This window comes from Lutra lutra, chromosome 4 (genome assembly GCF_902655055.1).
Source record: "Lutra lutra chromosome 4, mLutLut1.2, whole genome shotgun sequence".
NCBI lineage: Eukaryota > Metazoa > Chordata > Mammalia > Carnivora > Mustelidae > Lutra > Lutra lutra.
In genome coordinates, this window is record NC_062281.1 from 178,600,951 (window position 1) to 178,612,072 (window position 11,122).

Sequence of the window (11,122 nt, forward strand, 5' to 3'; positions counted from 1 at the left end):
GCAAATTGAGTCAGGATGTTTTAGAATTTGAGTGGGGGAGATAATTGTCCTTTATTGAGATGGAGAGGACTGGAGGAACTCTGGGTGGGGGAGAGGAGCTAATCTTAGGGCCTTAGTTTTTCCCCAGGGCACACAGATTGCTGGACATACTGGCCATGTCTTTGAGCTGTGGCACCACAGAGGCTTTTCCTGACCTCCTGTACTGTGCACACTGTGGGCTCACATAGCTCCTCATGCAGTCAGGGCACTAAGCTCTATTTTGTTCCATTGTCTGTTCTGTCTCCCCTTGCTCCTTAAGATCAAGAACTGAGTTATGTGTCTCTGTATCCACAGCATGGGGCTAAGCACATAGTAGGTACTCAATGAATGTTGAATGAATGGCCTTTGAGTAACCCAGGTCAGCTGCCTGAGAGTAGACCCGGGAAAAGGTCTGATCCTTGCTGTCAGGGACTTTAAAATCTAGAAGGATCTGGGGTCTCTAGCTGGCTCATTGAGTAGAGCATCCAATTCTTGACCTCAGAGTTGTGAATTCAAGTCCTGTGTTGGGCATGGAGCCTATTCTAAAATAAATATAAACAAACCAACAAAACCTAAAAGCATCTTTGGTGACAGGTAAAAGGGACGTCTCTCCAAGATCCCAACTAAAGCATCTGGGGGTACCCCCTTCCTGGCTTTCTGAGCCTTCGTCCCACTGAAGGGAAGAACCCTGTCCCTCCCCCACTGGCCTGAGTATTCTTGCCTGGGTTTCTGCACAGCAGTTCCAAATGTCTGGTCCTGTCGCAGGTGTGCTGTGGCTCTGGACGCTTGGATGTTTCCTCTGGAACATGACTTTTACCCCAAAGCCCGAGGCCCTGTGTTCTTTATCAATGCTGAGAAATTCCAGACAGTGGAAAGTGTCAACTTGATGAAGAAGATATGTGCCCAGCACGAACAGTCCAGGATCATAACTGTCCTGTGAGTAAGCCCCTGGGTCTTGATCAGGATCCCCAGTGTCCTCTCTGTTTGCTACTTGGTGATGGCTCTCTTAATTTCTTGTAAATTATCTGTAAGTTCTACCCATTAACACAATACTTAAATACTTCCTGAAATGCAAAGTGTTAATTACTTTAGGATTTCCGGTCTGTCCTCCTTCATCTAGCTCTACCTACGGCAATTCCTTTACTACTTTATATGACCCGATGATGTGATTTACCTGTTGCTTCTGGAAGGAGAGTATTGTCGGATTGTGAGTTGGAGAGGGAAAGTATGGGTCGATGGACTTTAGAGATCTCTAACCTCTTTGGGAATTTTATTGAGTCTTTTGAAGAGTGTAAATACAACAGACCCTTGACATTCACAAGGTAGACTTTTGGAGACTTTGAATACCTCAATTCAGATATCGTCCATAAACCATCTATATTCTCCCCAAGAGAAACCACATTCACTTCCATTACTAGCATCATCAGGTGGTTTTCTCTTGGGAGCCACTTATCACAGAAAGAAAATTTTGAATGACCTTCAGATCCGTACCATGGATCAGAAGTGGCACAGAATTCAGGTGCAGGGCTAAGGGCCCATGGACAAGTCTCCCAACTTGCTTCTGCCCTGCACTCGAGCCTAACAGAGCCTGACCACATATGCCTCAAGGGCCCCAGGTCCTAGTTCAGCAAAACAACAACGAACTACATGTCCCAGGTTTCTGGAATCACTCGGGTAGTTGAAATCCTGACTCCAAAGCCCTGGAATGCTGGGAGTCCCGTAGTCAGTACTTCTTCCATGCTTCTCTTGGCTAGGCTGTCTTCCTTAGGGCCAGTGCTCCCCTGTCCTTCGGATCTCATGGCTGCAGGGGACTGCTTGACAATTTCCCCAGCCAGTCAGATGGAGGATAATAGTGACCTCTGGAGGGAAAGGAGGTGAGAGCAGTTGGCAAGGAGAACCCAAGGGCGATCACACTGTATTCTTAAACCGAGTGTTGGGTACCCAAGTGTCCATTATATTATTCTTTCCACTTTTTCATCTGCCTTAAACAACACATTTTAAAAAACAAGTCGGGTTTTCTGCATGATGTCAACTAAAGTTTAGCGTTTAGATTTTCTTCCCTCATTGAATTGACTAGTAAATACTTAGCTGTGAGTCATAGCCCAAAGTGAACCTAGTGGGAATTTCACTTTTGAATTAAATGCGTTTGATAGCTAGGAACTTAAATTCTAATCCAAAAGCCCTCTTTTATAGGTGTTTGCCCTTACTTTTTTGATTACTTCAATAAAGGCAGGTGATTCCTTCTCCTGTTTACTTTGTGGCACTATTCTGATGAAGAAGGAGCCGATATGTATTGTGACTATTCAAACATCACCAGGGAAAAGCCACAGTGGTTTATAATGACAGTGGAATGGCAGGTACGGCAGGCCTTGCCTCCTCGCTGCCTCGCCCTGCACCTGCCCTACTCTACTTAACTCAGCCTTTCTCGGCACTGTTAGACGTGGTCTGGGGGTTGAGGCAGCTTTGAAGCCAGACACACCTGCATTTAAGTCCTAGTTCTCTTCCTTCCTGGCTGTGTGACCTTGGGCAGATCATTTCCTCTGATTCTGTCCAAAGGAAAATGCTTCCCTTCCGAGACTGTGGTGAAAACTCAGAGGTGGTGCAGATAAAGCCCCTTGCCCATGGTAGGTGCTTAGCAAATATTCGTGTGCTCTCACCTCCAGACCTGTACCAGTTACTCATTTCTCTTTGCCTCTAGTGGTTCTGTTCATCGGAGTCAAACCGACTTTGCTTTTGTGGCTGGTAACTGGATCGGTAAACTCTTCTCCACGCAAACTCGTGGGAGCTTGGACCCGTATGAAGGTCAGGAGGTTATGGTGAGGGCCATGTTGGCCTTCCTGCAGAAGCACCTAGGTAAGTAGAGAACTGGGGTTTGTGGGCAGCCCTGGGGGTCCCTTAGATTTCCTTACCCAGTGGCCTATCCTGACATGTCCCAGGTCAGGCAGATATATGGCAAAAGGAAAAATCTGAGTGAAGGAGAGAGTTGTATAGAGTTGCAGACAGAATGCTTAGCTGTAAGTTTGCAGACCCTAACTCTTGTCTCTTACTCTTCGAATGACCTCAGCCTAGTCATTTTACTTCTGAGCCTCGGTTTCCTCACTGTAAATGGCACTTTCACCTCTCTCTCTCTCTCTTCCATTACCTGTGTCCTAACTCATTCTCACTCCCCTCACCTGTACTGCAGAGGAGGTTATGATGCCACATGGGCTAAGTTTGTAGACATACTTTAAACAAAACAAAGCGTGGAAAGCTTATGACCAGTGTCATCCATCACTGACCAGCTAAGTGGCAAGGCCTGTAGAGGTCTTTGGTGCAGGGGACGTCTCCTCTCCCTTCGTCCCACCACACAGTCAGGCAGCATGGAGGGTGCACCACTACGAGGGTCAGCCCCCTCTGCCTCTCCATTTTCAGACTGATATTCTAGTTAGGCTCCTTTTGGTTATGAGGACTGGAGATTCCATCATTTACCTTGAGAAAAAAAGGAGAGTACCCCTGAAAGTATACCTGGCCACGTGGGAAGTGAAGAGTTAGGGGAACCGAGGTAGCTTAGCAGGACTGACTGCTCTCTCTGGTCTCTTTCGTGGGCTCAGTCTCTCTGTCTCTTCTTCTAATAACATCTGTTTCTCTTACCTCTGGTCTATTTTCTTCTTTTCTACTCTGGTTTTTCTCTTGCTGATAGCATCTCCTTATTCATAGGTAACTATGTTCCTCATAGCTTCGGTCAGCTCAAACCACTCACGGCTTGGTCTCCCTACTTCGTGGCATCCTTTTCCTCTGTGGCTCTCGGTCCTCACTGCCATATTTTCTTGGGTTTCTTCGTCCAGATTCCCAAGAGAGACAGCTTGATCTCCCAGCTCACCTTTACTTAGCAGTATGTTGTAGGCCAGTGCCCCACTGAGGCCTGGAGCTCTCTTGACCAATGTCCTTTTCTAATCCAGCCAGCATAGAGGAGGCGAGGGGCTGGGTGGCTCAGTCGGTTAAGCATCTGCCTTCGGCTGAGGTCATGATCTCAGCTTCTTGGGATGGAGCCCCGCATCGGGCTGTCTGCTTAGCGGTGAGTCTGCTTCTCCCTCTCCCTCTGATCTCTCTTGCTTTCACACTCTCTCAAATAAATAAAATCTTAAAAAAAAAAAAAAAAAGAAAGAATGGAGGCAGCTACCACTGTGTGCCTCAGACTGATCCCTCAGCGGTGTTGTGCACAGAGCAGTTTCCTTCAGAAGGGAGCCAGGCCACCCCGAGTGTCCAGGGTCACCTCACTCTAGCCTAAGACCGAGATCTGATCCTTTCTGACTCCTCTCTGCTTGGCCTAGTCATCCCCTCGAGGGCCACCCATCGAAGCTGCAGACCCTTTGCACGTGGCAGCTGTTCAGGTACTCAAAGTCCCCAGTGGTGTCTTCTCTGCGTTTTCTGTTCGGTAAGCTCGATGTCCATGGTACTTCCACCTGTTCCCCATGCAGTTCCCCATGTCGCCATTTATTATCCTCTTTGGATGCACTGTTTGTCAGGGTGCCTTTTGATGTGCGATGCCCTGACTTGAACCTGACATGCTGGATGTGGTACATAGAGCAGGACGGTCACCTCTATGCTCTGGACACTAGACGTCTAGTTGCATGGCCTGAGTGCCTAACAAATTTGGTGTGAATTCACTTTGCTTTCTTTTTTTTTTTTTCCCCCTTGGTGTATTTATTTATTTATTTATTTTAATTTTATTTTTTATAAACATATAATATATTTTTATCCCCAGGGGTACAGGTCTGTGAATCGCCACGTTTACACACTTCACAGCACTCACCATAGCACATACCCTCCCCAATGTCCATAATCCCATCCCCCCTCTCCCAACCCCCCGTGAAGGGCAGAGGGAGAAGCAGACTCGCTGCTGAGCAGGGAGCCCGGTGTGGGACTCGATCCCAGGATCCTGGGATTCGTGACCTGAGCTGAAGGCAGATGCTTAACCAACTGAACCACCCAGGTGCCCACGGATTCAGTTTGCTTTTAAAATATATTTGTTCTGTTATGAATGTATTGATTCTCTTAACCGGAATTTACATATCTACGTACATGTTCATTTCATCTTGCTCCTGTCAGCCATGATGCCCCCTGGGTTTAGAGACCTTAGGGTTAATACTTTAAAGCAGCGCCCTATCACCGCATGGGAGAGGGAATGGATCCGTGACCCTAGACTGCAGTGGGGACTGACTACATGGTCCTCGGCCCACTCTCCCTGGTCACTGTTAGCATCATGTCATTAGCTTTAAAGAGTGAAAGTTGGCAGGGGAGGCCACAGTGGCATGATCTGGCTGCCTTTAGAAGTGGTATCTGTTGAGCTAAGATGCTCATTACTGGAGACCAACAGAAGAGCTGGGAAGGAGAGTCTTAGACCATAGGGAGATTATCCAGAACTTGCTTTATGCCAGGCCTTCACTAAGTACTCAGATTCACCATCACATGTAATCCCAAAGATGGCCCTCTCTGGTAGGTACTCGTTTCATTAAGGCCATTTTATAGATGAAGAAATGTAGCTTTGGAAATTTAAGTAATTTGTCCGCAGTTATCTGGTTATGAAGTGGCAAGGCCAAAATGCACCTAAATTGCCTGTTCCAAAGCCCACATACTTAGCTGATGCCCTGTCCTGCCAGCGACTCCAATGACCAAGGTGTAGCCTCAGTCTTGAGGAGACACAGAGAGCAGGCACCAAACTGATGGAAGGGAAAGGACAGCCAGAAGAGGAGGATCCCCAGACAAAGTGATGCGTGTCTTTAACCTTAACAGATGAGTCTGGTTCACCAGGGAAGGGGCCCAGGTCTTGTAAACAGAAGGCACAGAGGCTTGTGTGGTTGGTTTGGAGAAACTGGGTTTAGTGTGTCTGGCGCCCAGGAGAGTGAATTGGCAGAACTTAAAGGCAGAGAAGTGGGCAGAAGCCAGGTGTAAAAGCCACGGATTTGCTGAAATGAGTGTGGATTTTAGTCCATTGGCAAGGGAGTGTCATGAGTAGACGTGTGTGGGCCGTCCGGCTGCATCATGGATGACGGGCGGTGGGCCTGTCTAAGAGGCTGAGGGTCCCACTCCGAGGCTCTGGTGTCACTAGGCGAGAAGAGATGGGACAGAGTCTGAAAAGGCAAAGCCTCTCCGTTTGGGGCAATTAGCTTTGCAAAGAGAGAAAAGCATTTTGGTGGCCACATGGTGCATGTCACACAGGAAACCAAAATGGGTTGCAGCGAGCTGTACCTCTCCCCGCTCCTAAAAATGCCTCTGGGAGCGCATCTGCCACTGACCCAGGGATGTTCCTTCTCTTTTATTAAGAAGATCGGTGCTTCTGTCCTATGAGTTGTAGGCAGCTTCTCTCTCCACTCTTCCACTCTCCCTTCTCCTTTCTCTGCAGACCTCTGACACCCTCCCCTCCCCTGTCTCTGAGCTGATAAACTTGGCCTCCCGGCTCACTGAGAGAATGGAAGTAGCCGATACTTCCTCGAAATCCCAGCACCTCATCCACCCACCTTTGTGTGGTGCTCTGCTCCATGCCTGGCTACTAGCTCCCAGTCCGTTCTCTAAGGCCAGCCCTACTACCCGCACACCACGTTCCCTTCTCTCCCCCGTGGGTTCAAGGTGATTGTGACAACAGGTTTTTCCTTTTATCTGCAGACGTCAATCTGCCCCTCTTGACCTGGTTCATTTCACCCTGAGATTTCTCTCTCTCTCTTATTTTTAAAGATATTATTTATTTATTTGGGAGAGAGAGGGAGAGAGGGAGAGAGAGACGCAGCACAAGTAGGGGGAGAGGAAGGAGAGGGAGAAGCAGACTCCCCGCTGAGCAGGGAGCCTGATGCAGGACTCAATCCCAGGAGCTTGGGCTCATGACCTGAGCCGAAGGCAGATGCTTAACCAACTGAGCCGCCCAGGTGCCCCTCACCCTGAAATTTCTCTTAAAAGATACCTACTTGACCCCACTTTCCCCTCCAGTTAGCGCCCCATTTCCATGTTCCTCCTAACAAAACTCCTTGAAAGAATGTCCGTCTTTACTTTCTCTGGCTCTTCTCTCCACATTCTCTCTAAACCCACTCTAGTCAGGCATTTGCATCCCAGTTCCCTGTGACAACTGCTCTTGTCAACATGGCCAGTGACCGTCACAGCCCTCAGCCCGGTGGCAAGTTCTCCTTCCTCATCTGCTGCATGCTCAGCAGCTTCTGAGAGAGCTGGTGATGCCCTCCTCCGTGAAACCCCATGTTTGCTTCCAGAATACCCCACTGTGGGTGTTCTCCTGTCTGGACGTCTGCTCCTCCTCAGTCTGCGTTACTGCTTCTGGGGCTCAGGGCTTGGACCTTGTCTCTGTATCCCCTCACGTTATCTATCCACTCTCGTGGGTAAGTCTCAGGCTGACAACACCCCACTTTATGTCTCCAGTTCGATCTCTCGAGCATCAGATCTGTATAACCCACCACTCAGGGCTTCTCCACCCAGTAGACATCCCCAACAAAACCCGATTCCGAGTTACTCAAGCTGACATCTTCATTCTTGTCTCTGCTCCCCTTTCCGATCCCTCAGAAATCCTCTTGGCTCTACCTTTCGACTACATGTGGAACCTCGTCACATGCCCTCACCCCCATGACTGTCACCCTGTCCAAGTTGTCTCTCCCTGCCCTTGCCTCCCCACATGGTCTTTTCTTAATCGAGTGGCCAGAGTGAACCTGATAGAAACTAAGTCCAGTCTCTCACACCCCTCTTCCGAATCCTCCATGGCTCCCCATTTCTTTGAGAGTCAAAGCCAATGTCCAGTGTCCTGCTGGCCCTGTATGATGTGGCCCACGGTCCCTCCTGACCCCCCCTCCCTGCTGCTCCTCCCCAGGCCGCCTTCAGTGTTGCTGCGCAAGCCTCCGGTGCTCCAGGCACACACCCACTTCGGGGTCTTTGCACTGCTGTTCCCGCTGTCTGCGACACTGTTCTGTTTGGTCCCGTGGCTTCTTCCCATCTCCTTTAGGTCTTTGTGCAGATCTCTCCAGTGAGGCCCACCCTGACCACCCTTTTATTATTTTTTTTAAGTTATTTTATTTTATTTTAAAGATTTTATTTATTTGTTTGACAAACAGAGATTACAAGTAGACAGAGAGGCAGGCAGAGAGAGAGAGAGGAAGAAGCAGGCTCCCCACCGAGCAGGGAGCCCGATGCGGGGCTCAATTCCAGAAGCCTGGGACCATGACCTGAGCCGAAGGCAGAGGCTTTAACCCCCTGAGCCACCCAGGTGCCCCTTAAGTTATTTTGTTTAAGTAATCTCTATACCCAGTGTGGGGCTAGAACTCATGACCCTGAAATCAAGAGTCATACATTCTTCTAACTGAGCCACCCAGGCACCGCTGATCCCCCTTATTACGGCCCTGTACCTTCCCTTCCTCCCCTCATCCCCATCTCCCAGGCACCACCACTGCTTCTCTTATCCGCTCTGTTTTTTCCCCATAGTACTTACCACCTTTTCCCACACGATATAATTTATTGTGTTTATTGTTACCTCTGCCTATTAGATTATGAGCTCTACGAGGATAAGGGTTTCTGTTTTTGTGTGGATGTATTTTTAGCACCAAGAACAGATTGGCCCATCATGGGTGTGCTTGATAGTTTCTGAATTGATGAATATGTAACACTTACTTGTTGAGGAACTCTTCCCTGCCAGGTTTGTGGCAGGGCACTGGGGATCCAGAGATGAAGGAGAGTGGTCCCTGCCTTCTGTCCCAGCTTTTGTTTGTTTGGAACAAAAGCACCATTTGCCTGTTCAGCTGTGCCCTGCTCCCTCCGCCTGAGGCCTTAGTCCGTTTTTGACTGTTCTTGCTATGGTAGACCCATCTGCCTGCGATCCCAGGGCCCTCTCTGGAATCCTATCCGGTGATGGGCTGCCTCACGATGTTGCCATCCAGTTCTCTCCCACCCATCATGGAAGTCCCCTGGCTGACGTGCAAAGATCCCTTCCTTCCTGCTCAACGGCTTCCCTGAGCTTGGACGTGGGCTTTCCATTTTCTCACGCCTTTGACCCAGGTTTGAATTCTGTCTCTACCACTTCTCCATTGGAATGACCTTGGGTGAGTCGGGTAGCTTCTCTGAGCCTCAGTTTCCTCCTCTCTAAAATAGCTAATACAGGACTTTCTGTGTAGGGAGACTGTGAAAATTACATGAATCGGTTCGTGTCTGGCACCGTTTCTAGGATGGATTACCCTTCGGTAAATGCTGCCTTCTGCTATTATTATTGCCCTTACTGGGTTGTTCCAGGTCAAGCAAGTCATTTATGAAGCACACTGATGAAACATTCAGTGGATACTAGTTACCATAGTGCTCTCAACCATCACACCCACCATAACCAGTCCTTTCCATATCCCTGGTGCTCTTCTCCAGGATGACCCCTGAAATCCACGGTAGCTACTCTTTGAACTAACCTTACAAAGATTTCCCTAACCTTCCTGTTTTTTTCCCACACAGACCTACAAGAGGACTATGACCAGTGGAACAGCCTCATTGAAGGCATTGGACCATCGCTCACCCCAGGGGCCCCACACCATCTGTCCAGCCTGTAGGCGCAACCGGCTGTTTGTGAAAGGTCACTGAGCTGAGTTCCCATTTGGGGCCTGCCCAGGGACATGTAGCCTCCTATCAAGAAGTGGCTGATGTGACCCTCACAGATTAAGAGGATGTAATTACGCTGCTGATTGGATAACTGGGTACTTTGATCTTGGACTTGCTGATCTTAAACTCACGCTGGGACTTGGATCACTTACTGACTTTCTGGGAACTGAACCCTGATGGTGTGTGTGGGGAACAAGCAGTGGGGTAGAGCTGGGGGGTGGGAGGTTGCTTCAAGCTTTAAGCTGAACAGTATTAACCCAGGGGCCTACTCTCTCCCCTTGGGCCATTGTATCTTCTGCTGTGGAATAAATGAAACCAAAGGATGGAGTGAAATTCCCACCTTCAGGACCTCTAGCCCAGCTTAGCACTACCTCTTCCTGCCTCTCAGCCTTTCCCTCCCCAGGGCCATTTGGTAAGTTCTGAGCACTTTAGGTAACTTTCTAGGACGTGGAACACCACCAAGATTCTCCATTTATTTTCTTGTTCCATGAAACATGGTCAGGACTCAGACTTGTGAGCCCACAGAGGAGGGTGGGAGTAGTGTCCTCACAGCATAGGGAGAGAAGCTGAGGTCCAGAGTGGTATCACAGAAGCTCTGGGTATCAGGGAGGTTTGCCAGAAATGTACCTTAACAGGAACCCACACAAGTTGGTGGAGATGGAGAAGGTAGGTTAACACCGTTAAGTGGCTGTTTGAACAGGCCCTTGCCACAGGAGGGAGACGGTTTGGTTGGTTATAATTCAGCCCCCCTGCCCCCCGGAGATATCTAGGAACACTTTGGTCTTTTCTCTTACCTCAGGTATCATGAGCCTCCAACGTGCCCGGAATCAGGGCGCTATAATTGTCTGTTTTCCGGCTCTGAGGCCCTAGCCTCAAATGTATGTCAAGATATAGACTGAATTTCCATTCTGTTCCATTTATAATATGAATGATATTAATACTCATGTTTGCCTAATGATACATTGGAATATTTTCTTTATTTAATCTACATTAGAGCAAGATGGCGAGCCATCTGGAAGTAACTTTTCCTTCTGTCTTTCTTTGTTCGCTTACCACTTATGCCCATGTGGGGAAAAAAACTTTAAAAGGAAAGGAAATCTTCCTGGAGATCTAACTCAAGGTTGTCCGCGAACATCATCCAAACTCTCCTCTCCACTCCTTCAGACATCATACCTCAGCCCAGGTAGGGACCCCAGATGAGGCAGGAGCAAAAAGGGTCTACACAGTAGACCCAAGGTCAGTGCCACCAAAGCAAGCAGGGACCATGTCTCCCATCTCAACAGCTGTTCTAAGACACGAAATACCGGGTCCACTGAGACTTGGGAGAATCTTAGGAATTCTGGCAAGACAGAGTATAAAGAGAAAATCCTTTATTAAAGCGCTGGGCTCTAGAATTGTGTATCCTGGTTTTGAGTTCCGACTCTACCACCACCGTGTAAATTTGAGCAAATTGTGTTCTCTTTCCATTCTCAGTTCCCGACTTTCTAAAACGGGGATCTGC

The 11,122-nt window shown here is 48.6% G+C and overlaps 1 protein-coding gene across 3 annotated transcripts in view; it reads left to right on the forward strand.

Moving 5' to 3' along the window:
• The window catches only part of PAFAH2 (platelet activating factor acetylhydrolase 2), a 31,656-nt gene extending 20,828 nt beyond the window's left edge, over positions 1–10,828 (forward strand). For all 3 annotated transcript variants that reach the window (XM_047726591.1, XM_047726594.1, XM_047726593.1), the window contains 3 exons: positions 784–954; positions 2,717–2,871; positions 9,478–10,828. In XM_047726591.1, the coding sequence (XP_047582547.1) occupies positions 784–954; positions 2,717–2,871; positions 9,478–9,572 (421 nt within the window). In that variant the 3' untranslated portion in view covers positions 9,573–10,828. The remainder of the gene's footprint in view (positions 1–783; positions 955–2,716; positions 2,872–9,477) is intronic.
• Positions 10,829–11,122: the final 294 nt, after the last annotated feature.